This window comes from Jaculus jaculus, chromosome 14 (genome assembly GCF_020740685.1).
Source record: "Jaculus jaculus isolate mJacJac1 chromosome 14, mJacJac1.mat.Y.cur, whole genome shotgun sequence".
Lineage (NCBI taxonomy): Eukaryota > Metazoa > Chordata > Mammalia > Rodentia > Dipodidae > Jaculus > Jaculus jaculus.
The window spans coordinates 67,663,557-67,682,243 of record NC_059115.1 but is presented as its reverse complement, the minus strand read 5'-3'; the positions used below and the strand labels follow the sequence as shown (position 1 = coordinate 67,682,243).

Here is an 18,687-nt window from a genome sequence, read left to right as displayed (position 1 = left end):
GCAATTTGAAAAAAGTTATCAAACGAATCTATACATCTGAGACCATGCTGTAGCAAGCATTTGAAAAACCTCGCAGACCAGTGGGTTGGATAAACAGTCTCAGAAAGAGAGTCTGTTTGCAAGTTCCCGCCTAAGAAATCAAACAACCTCCCCCCCTCCCTCCCTCCCCAACCCCCTTGAGAACCCAAGGAGATGGGGAAGATGGAAAGTCCAGTACATTCATGCAGGGGGACTCGGTGGCCGGGTAAATGGGCACATGGCTGGCTGGTCTGCATCTGGGCAGGAGCCAAGACAGGCTCCTTTTTTTTTTTTTTTTTTTTTTTTTAAATAGTTTGGGAAAACCACTCTTCACTCCCGCCCCTTGCCTAGGAGTGGAGAAAGAAAAAAAAAAAAAGAGTTCAAACAGCATCGCAGCCAGAGAAAGGGTCTGTAAGTAGGACCAGCTCTCTCTCTCCTTGCTGCCTGGAGGGTGGGGTCCCGGGCGGCGGGTGGCGGCTCTGGGCGGCCCTCGAAGGCTGCCGGCGGGCTGGGGCGTGGGCATGGGCAAGGTGACAGCGGCCTCAGCTAAAGCGACGTCTCCAGGCTGTGGATGGGGCTCCCTGGACTTGAAGAGGTAGCTGATTTGCTCGTGTCGGTGGTCAGGTTGATCCCGCTGTCGATGGCGCTGTTGTTCTTGTTGAGGGAGGATGGCGGGCTGGAGTTCTGCTTGAGCGCGGCATCTTCCTCCAGGTCCGTGTCGTCGATGAGGGGGATGTGGGGCTGGGAATCTTCGATCCGGAACTCGGGATGAGCCATGAAGTTATGGATGGAGGTTCGAGACTCGGGTTTCTCTAACCCTTCATAGAGAGAGCTACGGAACGCCTTCACGACGCGGATCTGCAAGGGAAGCACCCGGGGGGGTCAGGAGCTGGACCTGGGCCTGAGCAGGAGCTGGCCGGCAATAGGGAGGGGCTCAGAGGAAGGGGGCAAGGGGCAGGGCACGCAGGCGAGGGATCCAGTCGCTGGTGTTATGAGCATCCATGGGGTGGGGGTGGGGGGAGAGGGAGGAAAGGACAGATGGTTGGGGGCTCGGGTGATGCGTCCATGAGTTGGTTTTTAAGTGGCTTTTGATTTGGGGTCAGAGCTACAGTATTAGGCGGGAGATGCTGGGACAGCGGGGAGCACGGTCCACTCCCGTGGACACTCGACCTAGTGAAGAGACTGAGCCTTGTTAATGTTCACGCCAGAGATTCAACCATGCAGAAGGGGGCCAAGAGGAAAGTTGGAAAGAGGAGAGGCTATTTGTTAAAAAAAAAAAAAAATCTTTAAAAAGCACACACAGTTAAGAAACCAAACCACATGGAACAGGTTACGGGGGGGGGGGGTCACACAGAGGAGGGACAGGAAGGATGAGGTGGGATGAGAGAGGACACACGAGGGCCACACGGAGAAGGGGACATCAAGCCAATGCAGCAGAGCAAAGCGAAGCCAGTCGGAGGCTTTCTACGGTGCAGGGTTGCAGCAGCCGCGAAACACAGAGCCCGCACGCTGACGATGCGGGTGGGGAGCATGCGACGGGGATGAGGACCACACACTCACACACACACACACACACACATCGACACACGGTGACACTTGGAAGCCTGCACAATGTGAACGGGAGGTTGTTTGTACCCCGCGGGGTTTTTTTTTTTTTGTTTGTTTTTGTTTTTGTTTTCCTTCATGCATTTGGGAGGTAAACACTCGAGTATCGGCTCAAAGTCCTGGCCAGCCATTGCAGCTTTTGCTCTGGGGTCCCTTGTTTCCTGGAGGTTTTAGCTTATTGCTCTTATTTGTGTTTTGAAAATACAAAACAAAACAAAGCAAAAAAAAAAAAAATCCCATAAAAATGAAGCCTGAAGTCATTGGTCCAACCCACTCTACCAGGGCAGTTGTGGGAAGTGGGGCGTGGCAGGTTTGGTTCTCAGGCCTGGCGGTCCTGAGGCTGCCCTTCGGTCTCCGGTCTTGGACCAGGGAGAGCCAGGGTGGAACCCCAAGGCCACTTTTCCTGCCTTGGCTGTGAAGAGCCACACCACCCTTCTCGCAATGTTCTGAAATGCCCTGTAGGGTCCAGAGGGTCAGGAACCTCTCTGGGGAGGAAGATTATCCTCGGCAAGGCGAAGGAACATGCCTGGCATCTCAAAGGACTGATGGGACTTGGGACAAAGATGCCACCTGCTCTCTTCCCAGTGGTAGCTCAGAGTAGGGTGAGAGGTGGAGAAAACAAGGTAGCCATGTGCCAGGGCAGAGCCAGAAGCCAAGGGCACGGGCATGGCCGTGGGGCAGGAGGACTCCGCGAGACAGCCGTGGGGAGGCCCTTGAGTAGAGTTCAGTTAAACCCAGGGTAGCTTCTCTGTGAGCCATGGTGGGGAGAGCTCTTATCCCTGGAGGGGAAGGTTCTAGATTGCTCTAAGTTGATTTTCTATTTCTGAAGCTCACCAGAAGCAGAGATGGGGGCTCAGCTTTGTGTGTGCCAATCACCCTGCTTGAGCTGGCGCCTCACGGCCTGACCCTGACTTTCCAGCCAACCTTCCTCCCGATCTGTCAGCCATCTCTTGGTACTTAGAGCTGACTGACTTGTGCTTGTCTTCCAAAAAGCCTTTCTGCCCCTTCTCCTCCTGACATGCTGGGGACCCCTGAGAACCCCACTTGCTGAAGTCGAGGCAAGGTGCCAAGCAGGAGCCAGTCAGACTGTGCCTGAGTGCCGGTTGCCTCTTGATTTCTTTTTCTTTCTTTCTTTTTTTTTTTTTTTGTTTTTGTTTTTGTTTTTGGAGGTAGGGTCTCACTCTGGCTCAGGCTGACCTGGAATTCACTATATAGTCTCAGGGTGGCCTCGAACTCATGGTGATCCTTCTACCTCTGCCTCCCGAGTGCTGGGATTAAAGGCGTGCGCCACCACGCCTGGCTGCCTCTGGATTTCTTAAGCGTGACTCTGTCGATCATGAGTACTCCAATCTACTGACAAATGGGCCATTACACCCTGGAGTAGTTGAAAACCAAACCAAACCAAAAAAAATAAGTATGGGCCTCAGTTTGCTCATCTGTCAAGTGGGAGTGCTAATGTTCCCTGAAGCTATCCAGCCTGGGGCTCTGCACCTCCCGAGGCCAATCTGCAGGAATATGCTGGCTGGCTGGGACACCTTAGTGTATGAGTGGGGGAAGGGGACAGTGGCAGGCCTCTGTCATGTGACTGACAACGCAGAGGGACGACACACAATGAGATGAGGCCCCTCCGCCCTCCCCCTGGCATGGAGACAACAGAAAAAATGGACTGCTCTGGACAAGACTGTGGGGACAAGACTTTTTGGGACACCCCGCCACGGCCATCTCAAGTCTCCACTTCGGTTCTCTCTGCAGCTGAAATGGAAAAAAAAAATATGGGGAAAAAGGAAAAAAAAAAAAAAAAGAAAAAAACTTCCATCTCCCCTCCCTACCTGCCCTAAAGATGGGGTTGGAGGCAGAAGCCTTGTGAGGTGTGGGGGCAGGAGATGAGGAGAGGGGTCAGTGGGTGGGATTTTGGATACTGGCGATCATCAGCACGTGAGACCATGAGCCCTGGGCCACCATCAGGCTCTGAAGGAGGCAGTGGCCTCTCTCTGAGGTGGGCTCCGCATACTCGAATGTTTACCCGGCTTCAAGGAAGCCAAGAGTCTGGGGTTGATTCACATTCATTTCAGGCTCAAGGTTAAAGACTCACAACCTCTTTTAATTTCACTCTCTCTTGCTGAACTCTGTGTCCAGGGTTCTCTAGCCCTCTAGGGAAACAAAGACATGGGATATTCAGACAATGGAGAGCTCTAGGGTCCCCCCCAAAGCAAGCCATTTCCTCACCAACCCAAGCTCACACTAAACCAGTTACCAAAATGCTAAGGAGAGTCCCAGCTCCCTTCCTGTCACTGCCTGCATTTCTCCTGATGGCCCAGACACAGCCCTAGGGGTCTCCAGAGCCGGGTCTGACGGGGACATGGGGGCAGGTGGGGCCTGCGTGTGTGTCGGTCAATCTGGTGAGCTGTGTCGCCTGAAACAGGCCCCTGGCTTGGGCGGGGGTTGAAGGAGCAGGATTTGCACTGTTGAGGAAAGCAGTGGCTTCAGATGAGCTAGGAATCTGAGAGGGGAGAAGAGGAGGCTTCTATGAAAAGGCCGTATTGTCCTGGATGGCTCCTGGGCCCATGATGATTAGGGAAGGAGATCCTGTGGACACACCCTCACTGGCCCTCCATGCCAATGGTGGTGACCAGGGCTTCTTCTGCCCCATGAGGATGTGGACATGGCATGGGCTGTCGGATGGAATGCTAACCTTCATGTTCTAGGCTGAGCATCTGTCTGGGAAGTGGTGTGGAGGACGAGGGGCTTTCGGACGCGTCCCTGCTGTGTGGCTTTGGCCAAGTGGGCGTTCGCTTTGGTTATGTGGCTGCATGGGAAGTCTTGCCCTTCCTGTGTCTCAGGTGTGAGGTGTGCGTAAAGGAAAGGTGGAAATAATGAGCGGGTTCAAGTACATGGCATCGAGGGTATGCCAGTGAACCCTGGGGGTGAGGAAGGGTAAACAAATTCCCATTTTGCAGCAGGAGGAGAGAAATTCCCAACTGCAGAGGTTTCTCGCCCGAATGGTCTGGTTCCAGTCTGACTGGTCTCGGTGCTTCCAGCCTGGGCCCCTTCTCAGCTGTCCTGTGCACTGATGAACAACGAACTTGGGACTTCCCCATGCCAGGTGTAAGAAGTCAGTCCCCAGCACACAGTGCCCTGTCCTAGGCTGTGGGCTGTGGTGATCAGCTCTTGATGATACAGGGGAGAGAGGTCTGGTTTCTTCTGGGGCACAAAGATCCCCGGAGTTTTTGCCTCAGCTCTTCCTTTGCTGGGGGCTTCAGGAAGGAGGTCCTGCTGAGAGGGCACAGTGGCCCACCCCACCTCACCCAGCAGGGCCCTTCTGCCTCCTGGCTGCCTGCCACTCCTCTGTGGGCAGAAAGCATGGCTTCTGAAGAGATCTTTCCTGGTAGTTTAGAGGGTCCTGTGAGCCCTTGGAGACAAGAGGAAGTTCCAGAAACCACAGGAGTAGAGGATGTGGGGGGAGGGGTGCTTATTTATTGTTTGCATTGATCTGGGTGACCAAAAATGGGTCTGTCGAAACCACACAGGTAGACATCCAGCTAGGAGCAGTGCCCTTGGGCAAGAGAATGGTCAGACTCTTTTGGAGGCCTCCACACCCAAGGAAGAGTCCAAGGGACCTGGAATGACAGGCTAGTCTAGTGTAGACAGTGAGAATGAGACATTGTGAAGGAGGTGAGAGAGGGACCGGGCGAGGGGACATGGACGTGCCCAACCCCACTGGGCCTTCAGTGGGTGTGAGGGGGCCTTGGGCAAGAGCAGCAAGTCAGCTTTTGTGTTTTTTTTTTTTTTTAATTTTTCCCAAAGGCTGCTCCAAAGTTGAGGGTCACATGAAGGGAGGGGATTGGTCTGGCCTGGAAGGTCAGCTCAGAGACAGAAGAGGTATTATGCACGCGGAGGCGTGGCTGCAGATGCGTCTCACAGCTGACCTCAGAGGGCTTTATAGGGACACAAAAGGAAGGGCGAAAATGAAGTTGCCAAGATGACAGGACAAGTCTTTCTTCTAGACTGTGAGAGGTCAGCTGAGGTGCTAACTCCAGGGATGTCCTACAGGGCTGTATGGGTGACAGGGACTGTCACTTGAGCTCCATCTTGGACAGAGTGAAGTGTCTTGCCTAAGAAGAGGGCTGAGCTTGTGCCCAGAAGCCACACACCTGGCATTCGGAGCTCAGGAAGACTTAGGGATGTCTTCGTGGGAATACCTGGTGACTTCGGGATGGGTGGCGCTGCGTCAGGCCACGGGGAGCCAAGGAGAGAAAGGCCAGCTGGGTGAGGCTCACTGAGGTGAGGGTTGTCTGTTCTGGACCAAAGTATTTCTTGTCCCCGAGAAGCTTGGCTATGAGCTAGTGACTCAGAAACTCCTCCATGTCATCTAGGTTCATTTCGTGCTAAAGAAACAACATTGTTTTACCTCCTTCCTACGGGATAGGAGGTCATGGGACGCAAGCTCCCGATGGCTTGTGTCTCCTGCCAGGGGGCCACAGGGAAGGGCCTCTGCTACCTACCCGGGGGCAGGGTGGTGCATGGTGGGTGATCTTGTTTCGGATGGTGGGTAGGGGCACTTTATAAAGTACCAAGAAATGAGACCTGGAGACCTTGTCTCAATCAAAGAAGTTGAAAGCTGGCTGAAGAAACCAATGCACTGCTTGTTTGACAAGATGGGGGCACCTTGAGGGTGGCAAACAGAGATGGAATCCCTTGGGGGGGTCTGAAGCCATAGAGATGTCTAAGAAAGATCCAGACAGAGTCAGAGCTGAGAAGCACAGGAGAAAGGTTGGTGGTGTGGCAAGATGCACTTGGCGGGAGGGAGGGCAAGTGAGAGCCAGCGTTCCAACTGCCTCTCAGATATGGCAGGTGGGATGCCAAAGGCTGGACCAACTGTTTCTGGGCAGATGAGATATATGGTCTAGGTGAGGTCGGCGGAATGAGTTAGGGGCCACATCCTCCCCAGGAAGGGGTCGGGACTTCACTTGTGTCGCGCCCTCAGCAGGGAAGGTCTCGTAGGACAGCTGTCGCTCTTGTGTGTGTGTGTGTGTGTGTGTGTGTGTGTGTGTGTGTGCGCGCGCGCGCACGTGCGGAGGGTAGACATCCTGAACTGTTTGTGAGCTGGGCCCCTGGCTGCCGTCTCCTTGGTGCCTGACTGCAGAGACCTCTGTCCTGCAGGGACCTCTTGGTTTACTTGTCCCCCTTGGCCACAACTTCCTCCTCTCATGTTTTGAGCTCTGCTGTGACTCCTGAGGGACTTGCACCCCATGAGCCACGGCTGCCCTTTAACCTGACTTCGACTGTGGGCAGTGATCTTATGACAAGCTCTAACTGTTGTCCTTGCGGGCCAGGCTTTTTTTTTTTTTTTTTCCGACCAAGTGTGACCCTAGAGTGACGGGATATTCTGGGTGACTGGTCTCCTTTGGACTCAGGGATCCCGGACTGGGATTCTTCTCTCTCTGGCAGCCACCTTGACTATGGTGACTCTTTAGTGAGCCAGACCTCTTGTCCACTCGTGATCCTAACAACCCCCTGTCCCCAACCCCAGCTGACCCATAAACTGCCTATGACCTCCTGACCAAAGGGACCCTATTTTTACGGCTGTGGCTCTTCAGCCCCTGGGTCTTACAGTCACCCCTGCCCCCCATCTCCTCTGGTGCCCCGATCCCTTGCCCTCCTGCCCTCCCAGGAGCTGGCGTGGGTGGTGCCAGCAGAGGCGGTAAGGAGTCACACTCACGCCCAGCTGCAGCAGGAGGAAGGCTGGTCGGAGAGGAAAGAGCATTGGACAACGACACACGACTAGGACTAGAGAGACTGGCTACGTCCTGGCTCTGGCTGGTGACGGAGGACTGTCTCCGCAGGGCCCCCTGGAAGGAGGCCCCGCTCTTGAAAGTATTGACTACTTCAATCTGCAACGGAGGAGAGAACGAGACAAGTTGCGAGAGGAACGAGCACAACAGCTTCACAGCTGACGGGCGCAACGTCACAGAACAGCCGCAGCCACGACAAGGACAGCGTCACTTAAAATCAAAACGGAAGGATACCAGACACGCTCCAGGCTGGGGGAAGATGTCTCTGCTCAGTTCCTGGCCCACCTGTAGGTCCCAGAGTCCCCGGTAGGGGTCGGGGTCGGGGTGACACTGGGTCTCTCCCCTGCACAGTGCACCTAGGCCAGTGGGGAGGGGCTGAGGCTGGGGTAGAGGGTGGCAGTGATGCGACATGGTGTCGGGAGGAAGGGGTGTGCCGGGTACGGAGCCCGAGTGATGCGGTGAGGCCCTGGGGTAGACAGATCTTGACCCAAATGCCAGCTCTTACTAGCTGGGCAAATTCTGTCTCTTGTCCTTAAGAAGGGGTGATGCCATCTAGCTGGCAGGAGCATCTGTGCCAAAGCACCGGGCCCATTTAGAGCTCAGGCCTGGCAGGCAGAGAGGCACCCACTTGAAGGACTGTACAGTTCTCACTTATTCCTGAAAGGTGAGGCCTACAGCAGTGGAAGCTGCACCGGCCCTTTCAGGAAGCAAGGGCTGCTGCGGTCCTGGGCACAATGGCAGAGCTCAGGCCTGCACCCGGCGGCTCTGGGTCTGAAATCTGGCCATGTCAGGTAGCCAGAGCAGGGAAGTCATACCCACGTCTCCAAATGAGACAAGGTTTGGGGACCAGACACTAAGGGATGTGAAACACCCCAGGGAAGCTGTTTGCTACAGCTGATAATGAATGAAATGGCTGGCCCACACTTGGGGACCGAGGGGAGGTGACCTGCTCTTTGTATCGCTTGTCCAGAGTGTTGCTAGGGAGGGATACCCAGATATCCCCAGCTTTCATGTCCCTGGGAGTCTCTCTGGGTAAGAGACCTCTGTCTCGGCTTCCTACAGCGCATCTATAAATTATCTGTTGCCCTGTGGACCAGGCTTTTCCCGACAAAGTGTGATCGTAGAGTGATGGGGTGTGTGGGAACCAAGCGTAGGGCCCTGTGGATGGTGTTGGGCATGGGTATACACGTATGTGCATATGTGTATGTATGTGTGTGCGTCTGCCCTTCTTATATCATCTATCTCATGTGCCATGTACTGGCCATGTAGATTCTGTTCTGGGAAAGAATCCTGCTTCTGGCTGGGCACGCCCCGCGCACCCATATTCTTACGTGTATGTCTATGTATGTGAGGGTTTCAACTTTTACTCCCAGAACCTTCTCCACATCTTGGTGGACGGCCGGGAGACGTCAGGGGCAGTATTTAGAGCCCCTTGTGGAGGCAGAAGGTGTATGGTGCAAAGGTATGTATCTGCAGCTCCCTGGAAGTTCCCAGGGACCAGGGAAATTTGGGGCAACCCTGGTTTAGTTCCTCTAGTTTAACCAGCCTTTCCTGGTGCCCCGTGCCCAGACACCATAGTCCCTTTGCTCATCCTCAGCCCTTACAGCCTCCCCCCACTTCTCAGGGTTTTTCCCCAGAAATGCACGGTGATGTGGCTCCCATGGCAATGCCTCGCAGTGCTGAGAAGGTGGGTGGAGGTTGCCTGAGGCCTCGCCCCCGCCCCAGAACCAGTGTGTGCTAATGGCTGGGAGACAGGGTCTGCGGCCCTGTGGTGGGCAGGGGGAGGTCACAGAAACCCCCCAGGCCCCTCTGCAATGCCCTCCCCCTTCCTCACACTAGAGTGCAAGGCTTGTCAGTGTGCACTGGCCCCACCCCCAGCCCTGCCCACCTGGCCAGGCCCAGCCCAGCCCCGGCAGCTCCTCGCACCTGCGTCTGGATCCGGTTCAGGCCCCGGAACCACAGTATCTGGCCACGGCGCAGCTCCCTCTCCGCGTGGTCGATCTCCTCCACATCCTCATTCAGTTCCTCCTCCGGGATCTCCTCCTTCTGGGTGAGCCGGCCGGCCTCCTTCAAGAACTTGAGCCTGCTGGTGGGGATGGTGGCAATGACCTGCAAGGGATGTGCCCAGCAGGGGGTCAGAGTCCAGGGCTGTCCTCCCGGTCTCTGCAACACCCTCTGCCTCCTTCCCGGGTTCACTCCTTGCATTTCCCACCTATTCCAGCTCAATCATCTTCATTAGTGTTTTTAATCCATTCACCGGACCCAAGGGGACAGAGTGGGGACATTCTGGCCTTGAGGAGCTGGCCAGGTATGACTTGGTCTACTCCAGACCTTATGGGTCCCTGGGGCAAGCCATCTACTCCTTCTGTGGTTTGGGTTCCCGTAAAGCTGGGGCGCCTCTGGGAGTTGTGAGGACTCAGCCAGTGTCACATGCGGGCACACTCCTGCTGTGTGCTGTGGCTGGCCCTCAGGTGACTGGGATCCGAGGGTCTGGGGCACTTAGTTGTCAGAGTGAATCCAAGTTCTGTGGGGACAGTCTCGGGGCTGACCACGTGCTCAGCCTCTGGTTCCCTGGGAGTTCCAAGGTCTGCTCTGCCCAGTAGCATTAGCCTTAGTGCCCCACCAATCTGCTCTTTAGGGTATGGGACCCAGGATAATAAAAACTGGCCCCAGGATGCCCCACAAGAGGGAGTGGTACTAATCAGACTTAGTTATTGTCATGGTTTTATATTGGTTGATAGCTTGGCAGGATCTAAAATCAGCTGTGAGGAATTATCCAGAGTAGGTTAGCCTCTGGGTATTCTGTGAGAGGCTATCTTGATTAGGTTAGTCGAGGTTGATAGACCTGCCTTAACTTCAGGCATCACCATTCCATGAGCAGGGGTTTTAGATTATATAAAAGGAGGAGAAGTGGCTGAGCAGTGACACTCATCACTCTGCTTCCTCACCATGGCTTGAATGTGACCAGCTCTGTCTCAAGCTCCAGCCACCGTGCTCCTCTCCCCACTCCAAGATGGACTGTAGCCTAAAACTGTAAGCTAAAATAAATTCTTCCTTAAACTGATTTCATTTCATTTTTGAGTTAGGGTCTCACTGTAGCCCAGGCTGGCCTCTAACTCACAGTGATCCTCCTACCTCTGCCTCCCAAGTGCTGGGATTAAAGGCATACACCACCATGCCTGGCTAATTATATTTTTTTTTGCTTTTCTGAAAAGCTTTTCTGAGGTAGGGCCTCACTCTAGCCCAGGCTGTCCTGGAACTCACTCTGCAGTTCCAGGATGGCCTGGAACCCACAGTGACTCTCCTACGTCTGCCTCCCCAGTGCTTGGATTAAAGACATGTTCTACCACACCTGGCTAAACTGAATTTTCTTAGGTAGTTTGTCCCAGCAACAAGAAGGCAATTAATACAGTTATCAACTCTCCAAAGCTTAAGGAATGCCATTTTGGATGGAACTGAACTTTCTTATCTTTGAGCTAACATTTTATGTAATTTCTACACTTAATCTTAGACAAAAGGCCAAAAAATAATTCCCACTACAACTTCCTTCCTTCCTCTCTCCCTCCCTTCCTTCTTCCTTCCCTCCTTTCCTCCTCCTTCTCTCCCTCTTTCTGTCTCTTTCTTTGCATGTTTGTATGCGCAAGTACATGCATGTTGGTGAGGGCGTGATGCGCTTGGATATATGTGCTGGAGGCCAGAGGACAACTTCAGCTGTTGTTCTTTAGGAACGTTGTCCACCTTTGTTTTTGAGACAGGTTCTTTCATTGGCCTGGAGCTTGCCAATTAGGCTAAAGGCTGGCCAGCGAGTCCCAGGGATCCTCCTGTCCCTACCTCCCTAACTCTGGGATTCCAAGTATGCACTGGTAGCCCTGGTATTTTCACATGGGTTCTGGAGATCACCCTTGCACAGCAAGTACTTTATGGAATGACTTAGCTCCCCAGTCCCTCCCTCCTCCTTTCTTCCTTCCTTCCTCCCCCACACACCTTTGAATTTTTTTTTTTTTAATTTTTAGTTTTTCTAGGTAGGGTCTCAGTCTAGCCCAGGCTGACCTGGAATTCACTATGTAGTCCAGGGTGGCCTCAAATTCACAGTGATCCTCCTACCTCTGCCTCCCAAGTGCTGGGATTAAAGGCATGCGCCGCCACACCTGACAACTTTGAAGTTTTGAGACGTGGCCTCACTATGTAGCCCAGGCTGGCTTGAAAGTATGTAACTGAAGATGACCTTGAATTTCTGATCCTCCTGCCTCAGCCTCCTGAGTGCTGGGATTACAGGATTGAGCCACCAGGCTAGGCTGCCACTGTGATTTCTTTTTCTTCTTCTTTCTCTTCCACTTTTATTTAATTATTGATTTATTTTGTAGATAGAGTCTTGCTGTGTAGTGCAAGCTAAAGGATCCCCCTGCCTCAGCCTCCTGAGTGCTGGGATTACAGGTGTGTGCTCAAGGCCTGGCTTTCCCCTGTGGTTTCTTAATCTAGCCGGGGGGCGGGCAGCCTGACAATGAGAACCATGCCTCAGGCCTGTGGGGTCTCCACTGCCTGGATGCCTGGGAACCTTGGGAACAAAACCCTTTTGGCCTAGGCTATGCATACTTCTCTCCCAAGTAGTGTTCTGGGTCAGGAGACTTCGAGCTGTGAACTACCACAAGTGTGATAGCATGTATGGACATATTATATATGTATGCAAGCGAGCATGCATGACCCACATGTGCCTGGGACTCAGGCAAATCGGGGGGGAGGAATATAGTCAAGAATGTTCTGGAACTAGAATTGGAGATGCCATGAGAGAACATCCCACAAGCCAGGAGGACCTCAGTTGGCCACCAGCCCAGCCCCAAGTCACGCTGCAACGAGATGTGATTTATCCTCTTATTCCCCTTGGGGCCCTCAGAAGAACCCTGTTAGATGCCAGCAGGCTACCACCCCTATGACACCACTGACTGACTTCCTTAAGCATACTGGCTTCAGGTTCTGTGAGCCATGACAGGCTGGAATACCTAGCTAGTCTTTAATAACATCATGCTCATCATATATATATCAGCTTCTATTTATGGCAAATGACTGACTTCCCAGTCATGTCACTAATTAAGTTAAAAAATGCACCGGGCATGGTGGCGCACGCTTTTTAATCCCAGCACTGAGGAGGCAGAGGTAGGAGTATCACCGTGAGTTCGAGACCACCCTGAGACTCCATAGTGAATTCCAGGTAGCCTGAGTTGGAGTGAAACCCTACCTCGAAAAAAAAAAAAAAAAAAAAAAAGGCCAGGATCAGTGGTACACAGATAAAAGACAAAAATCAGAATCGGGGTGCTCCAGTGGCTTGCTGGGGCTATAGGGAGGTCCTTACCTGGGGTTGGTGGCACGTGTGTGTCAGAGCCAGGACCAGTTCCTGGGGCTCTTACCCCTCCCCCGCTGTGAGATCCCTCCTTTCCCCCCTCCACCCCCCCCCCCACGGAAACATACCTGGCCCCAGACGAGCTCCCCCAGGCCTATGAATATGCACCACATCCACTGGTCCAGCTGCAGGGGGGAACAGCTGAAAGGCTTCCCACCAAACTGCACGATCAGTATCTGGAGGTCAGAGGGAGCGAAGGGGACAGACAGACAGAGAACCACGGGCCATTAGGAGCCGGCCCGGAGGACCAGGGTTGCCATGCCTCCTTGCCCGGCGCGGATTAGCACAGCGGTCAAGCTACCTGGATGGCGAAGGTGCCCAGCACAATGGTGCAGAAGATGGGGTTGCGGAAGATGCCGTCGAAGACGTTGCGCTCGCCGTGGATCTTGCGGGCGTTGATCTCGTTGAAGAGCTGCATCATGACGAAGGTGTTGAAGATGATTGTGTAGTGTTCCGAGGGCGGCGAGTGCAAGGGCGCGTTCCTCCCGCTGTCGATCTGAAACACCTTCTCTCCTGCCAACCGAGAGGGCGGGGGAGTTACGGGGGGGGGGGGGGGCAGCCTGCGGCGCCTGCCCAGTGAGTGAACAAGAGAGAGCAGGTTTCTTTTCTCTTCAGGGGACGGAGAGCTTGGGGCCTGCCACCTCTTCTGTGAAAATCTGAGAAAGGTAGAATGCCAGTCGTATGGTCAGGTGGGATTGCTTCTCTTTTAAAAAGGGGACCCCTGGATAAGTGTATACGCTACGCTTATCAAACTGCCCAGTAAGCACTTCTCTTAATCTCCATACCCTTATATTGACGCTACCCTCACTTTGGGTAGAGAATCTTCTCTTTTCAGATGGCAGTGACCTTGGGACAACTCAGAAGGTATCATGGTGCTGGGAAGAAGTGACTGGAAGACCGAGTAACATCTCGATCACACCTTCCAAGGCCCAGGGCCTAATGCGGAAGAGGTGGCGGAAAGAATGTAAGAGCTAAAGGAAGGGTTAGACTCCTTACAACGTGCTCCCTCCAGACATAAAATGGCCTCGATATCCATGACCTCACAGTACCTGACACTACCTACACAAGACCATCATAAGAGGAAGGAAAGATCATGGCATGAAAATAAAAGAGACTTATTGAGATGGGGAGGGGATATGATGGAGAATGGAATTTCAAAGGGGAAAAGGTGGGGGGAGGGAGGGTATTACCATGGGATATTTTTAATAAAAATTTTATAAAAATGGAAAATATTTTAAAAATTGAGAAAAAATTAAATTAAATTTTAAAAAGGGGGGACCCCACCTAGATGAGCAAACCGATCTGGACTGGAAGACAGGAATGCTTGTGGGAGACCATATGGTTTCCATAAGTGTGTCGCAAAGGTCTCCATTAGAAGCCTGGTCACAGTCTACGGGATCACTGGAAGGGGATGGAGCCTTTAAGAGGTGAGGCCTAGAGAAGATGGCTCAGTGGTTAAAGGTGTTTGCTTGCAAAGCCTGCTGGCCCAGGTTCAATTCCCAATACCCATGTAAAGCTGGACACAAAAAGTAGCACAAATGTCTGGTGCTTATAGTGGCAAGAGGGCCTAGTGTGCTTTTTTTTTTTTTTTTTTTGAGGTAGGGTCTCACTCTGGTCCAGGCTGACCTGGAATTCACTATGTAGTCTCAGCGTGGCCTTGAACTCACAGCGATCCTATTACCTCTGTCTCCCGAGTGCTGGGATTAAAGGCGAAGGCGTGCACCACCATGCCTGGTTCCTAGCATATATTTGTGAATATGCACATACACACACACACACACGTGCAAATAAATAAATAAAATTTTAAAAAGAGGTCGTGTTCTTGGAAGGAACTGTGGGTGCCCTGGCCAGCACAGCTCTGCTTCCAGACTACGAGGTGAGCAGTTTTACTCTACTGCGTGCTCCTGCGTGGTGCCTCGTCACTGGCACAAACAATGGGGCTCACCAGTTATGGTCCCCCAAACTGTGAGCCGAAGTGAACCTCCTCTTCTCTACGTTAATCATCCCCAGGAATTTCGTTACAGTGAGGAAAGCTGAGTCTCAGAGGCTGGAGAGCTAACCCAGGCACACTCGGCTGGGACACAGGGAAAGGGGCTGACAGCTCTGCAGAGGGAGGTGCCCAAGGAACTCTCCATGGCAACATGTTCCCCAGCACAAGGAGAAGGTGCCCAAAGTGAACAGGGGAGGGGTGAGGCTGTCCAGGGCCTTCACGAGTCCTGGGTGCAGCCTTCCGTTCTGTGTGCTCTTTTTTTTTTTTTTTTTTTTTTGGTTTTTCGAGGTAGGGTCTCACTCTGGTCCAGGCTGACCTCGAATTAACTATGTCATCTCAGGATGGCCTCGAACTCATGGCAATCCTCCTACCTCTGCCTCCCGAGTGCTGGGATTAAAGGCGTGCGCCACCACGCCTGGCTCCGTTCTGTGTGCTCTTGTGGGGCTGCCATCAGTGGATGAGCTCTGGCTTGGGGGGCAGGTGGTCATGTAGCCCGAGACGGGGCCTGGCTCTGCTCCAGTGACCTTAAACCGCCTGTGTCATCTTCCCGTGCCTCAGTTTCCCCAGGAACAAAACGGGCAGGTACGTGTAAATGCGGTGTTGGGTCTGGGTCGTGGTGTGCCCAGAAGGGGGTGAAGAGGTCGCTGAGAGGGTGTGTGCTGGGCGTGCTTACCCACGAAGAGCAGGGTGAAGATGAGGGTTAGCTGGTAGACGGCGTGGCCCAGGATGTTCTTCATCATGGTCCGAGAGATGAGCGGCTTGTTGCGGCCGTACGGCTTCCGCAGGAGCAGCGTCTCGGTGGGCGGCTCGGTGGCCAGCGCCAGGGAGGCGAACGTGTCCATGATGAGGTTCACCCAGAGCATCTGCACAGCCTTCAGGGGGGAGTCCTGCGACAGCGGCGGGGAGGGGACTGTCACGGGGAGCCGGCCCCCCCGCCGTCCCACTGCAGGCCGTGCTGCCCGGCCCTTGGGTTCCTGAGCAGGTGTGTGGCAGCTTCTGGAAGCCTCTCTGAAGAACAGTGCGGGGCGGTGTACCTCAGCCTCCCACCGCCGCCCCCTAGACTCAGTGACCACAGCTTCTTAAACATCTGGTAAAGTCAGCCACAACCATGCCTGTCTACATTCCACCCCTGTAGAGACAAGTCCTGCTTCCTGTCACATCTTTACTGTGTCTCTCCTCCAACCTCCGCGGCTCAAGTCTCTCTTGGCCTATAAACAACGTCCTTGACTCCTGCTCGAAGCTTTGTTATCTTACATCCTCTGAAGTTTTTTTTTTTTTCTTTTTTCTTTTGGTTTTTCAAGGTAGGGTCTCACTCTAGCCTAGGCTGACTTGGAATTCACTATGCAGTCTCAGGGTGGCCTCGAACTCATGGCGATCCTCCTACCTCTGCCTCCCGAGTGCTGGGATTAAAGGTGTGCACCACCGCGCCCAGCTCAAATTTCTTTTTCCTATGTATTTAGGACTCCAAATCTAATGCACTTCCATGATAGGAAACAGTAAAAGCAAGGAAAAGCAGAGGGGGCTAACACGGAGATGCCGGCCACACCCACGCTGGTGCAGGCCTGTCACACGGTCTGCCTGGGCTGGTCTGGGGCGGCCATATTATTCTTGTCCACCCCGCGCTTGCTCTACACGACCCTACAAAGCTGGTATGCTGGTCCCTCCTTCCTCACACACGCAGGCCTAGCCCAGGGAGGCCAGACCTCACCTCTCCACACCCCCTTCTCTAAAGTCACCGGTGACATCTGTGACACACACCAAGGGATCTCGTGTAGACTCATCTCACTGGCTTCAGGCTGTGTTTGGTCTCTCCTACCCCTGTCTCCTGGCCACTGGCCTCCCTGTGGGAAGGGACTCCTTTTACATTTATGTCCTGCGCCCCTTTTCTATCTATACCTCTCAGATGGTGTTGGGGACTCTCTTCTCCCCATGCAGTCAGTTTCTTTCTTTCCTTCCTTCTTTCTTCCCTTCCCTTCCCTTCCCTTCCCTTCCCTTCCCTTCCCTTCCCTTCCCTTCCCTTCCCTTCCCTTCCCTTCCCTTCCCTTCCCCTTCCTTCCTTCCTTCCTTCCTTCCTTCCTTCCTTCCTTCCTTCCTTCCTTCCTTCCTTCCTTCTTTCTTTCTTCCTTTCGAGGTAGGGTCTCACTCTAGCTCTAGCTGACCTGGAATTCACTAGGTAGTCTCAGGGTGGCCTCGAACTCTCGGTGATCCTCCTACCTCTGCCTCCCATGTGCTGGGGATTAAAGGCGTGCGCCACCACGTCCGGCTGCTCACACGGTTTCTCCCTGTGGCTCTAGCCTTGACCATCTTGGCCCATGGAACACCTTCTCCAGGAAGCCTACGGACCCGGCAAGGCCAACATCCCAAACACACTGCTCCTTCCTTTCTCTGTTCCTTCCTCACGAGCCTCCAGGGCCCCTCCTGCCATCTCCCCACTTGGCTGGCCTGCCCCACTGGGCTTCTTCCAGTCTTTAGCCTTCTCTGATTTGTAGTCACCTTTGGATCAAGTATGCATGTTTCCCGCCAGAGCCCGAATGGTCCCGCTCAGTGGAGGTCTTCGGGCCAACTTACTGTCTCAGAACCTGTTTCCCCCAGCTGGCCATCAGTCAGGTCACCCAAGTAGCTTTGTGTCAATGCTGCCATGGCAATATCCTCAAAACACCACTAGAGGGCGCAGTTCACCCACAGTCCAGGTGAAAGACCCTTCTTACCAGCAGGGTCCCTGGGCTACCTGCGTCCCCCCCATCCCCTGGGGCTCTGACCCCCAGCGATGGGGTAGCAGTTGGTGTACACTGTGGCCACCAGGGAGCAGTGTCCCTAGGGCCACATGGCTCTTAGGGTGGTCTGTTCTCCGGGCCTCTAGGGATGACTATGGGTAGGGCCAGGTGGCTTTTGGGAGGACTGAAGCTTAGGGACTAATGGACTTCCCACAGCCCTCCCCAAGCCAGGCATCCAGCTCCTGGGGGTCGGGAAGCAGGGTGGCTGCGGTACTAAGAAGGCATGGTGCGGTGGGGCAGGTAACTGGCTATCCTATGCTGAGAGCCTTACTTTTTGCCTCTGTAAAATGGGAATCGCTCCACGTGCCGCCCAGCTCCTTTCAGCTCAGGGAAAATCCTGCTCAAAGGCCAGTAGCCACATCGCCCACTTGAGGCCGAGAAAACCCTCACGTGGAAAGGCAGGCCTCCACTGGCCCCTGCTGCTCCAACCCACGCCACTCCAGAGTGATGTCTCCCCCCTGCCAGGGCGCTTGGTTCTTAGGGCAAATCTGCACCAGGACCTGTCCTTCCACTGGCTCGGCTTCTGCCCCCTCGTGGAGTAAGTGCCAGGCTGGTGCAGGCTGGCAGACGAGGGTGAGATCCCACTCTTCCTGCTTCCAGCTTCCGAGCCTACTGGACCCCGATGCCACCCCTCTGCGCCTCACTTTCTCAACGAACCAACCGCGTGGGGCGCGTGAAGCGCCGTGACGGCAGCTCGCGTGGATGCGTACCCGTTCCCGAGTGCCGTGACCCACACAAGCCCAGGCTGTCTCGGGGGGACTGGGGCGAGCCCTCCGATGGCCCTGGGTGCGTCTCCCCGAGGACCCACCTGCGTAATGCAAGCACCTGTGAAGGCCACAATCACGGCCACCACGTTGACGGTCAGCTGGAACTGCAGGAACTTGGAGATGCTATCGTAGACGTTGCGGCCCCACATCACCGCCTTGACGATGCTGCTGAAGTTGTCATCCGTCAGGATGATGTCGGAGGCTTCCTTGGCCACGTCTGTACCTGCGATGCCCTGTGGGGACGGGGACAGGAGCCTGGTGGGCAGCCCGGGGAGGAGAGTGGCTCTGTGCTGCTGTGTGTGCCCCTAGGCAGCCTAGCCCTGTGCCCCCTACCCCTGACCCAGTG

The 18,687-nt window shown here is 54.2% G+C and overlaps 1 protein-coding gene across 8 annotated transcripts in view; it reads right to left on the bottom strand.

Moving 5' to 3' along the window:
- Positions 1–200: 200 nt before the first annotated feature.
- Atp2b2 (ATPase plasma membrane Ca2+ transporting 2) overlaps positions 201–18,687 on the bottom strand; it is a 129,148-nt gene continuing 110,661 nt past the window's right edge. For 3 of the 8 annotated variants that reach the window (XM_045134301.1, XM_045134303.1, XM_045134305.1), the window contains 7 exons: positions 18,383–18,574; positions 15,474–15,687; positions 13,112–13,323; positions 12,879–12,986; positions 9,342–9,524; positions 7,343–7,514; positions 705–876 (listed from right to left, as the gene is read on the bottom strand). In XM_045134301.1, the coding sequence (XP_044990236.1) occupies positions 851–876; positions 7,343–7,514; positions 9,342–9,524; positions 12,879–12,986; positions 13,112–13,323; positions 15,474–15,687; positions 18,383–18,574 (1,107 nt within the window). In that variant the 3' untranslated portion in view covers positions 705–850. Of the gene's footprint in view, positions 877–3,718; positions 3,774–7,342; positions 7,515–9,341; positions 9,525–12,878; positions 12,987–13,111; positions 13,324–15,473; positions 15,688–18,382; positions 18,575–18,687 lie in introns of all 8 variants that reach the window. The other 5 variants (XM_004651602.3, XM_004651603.2, XM_004651605.3 and 2 more) reach the window with 3 other exon arrangements.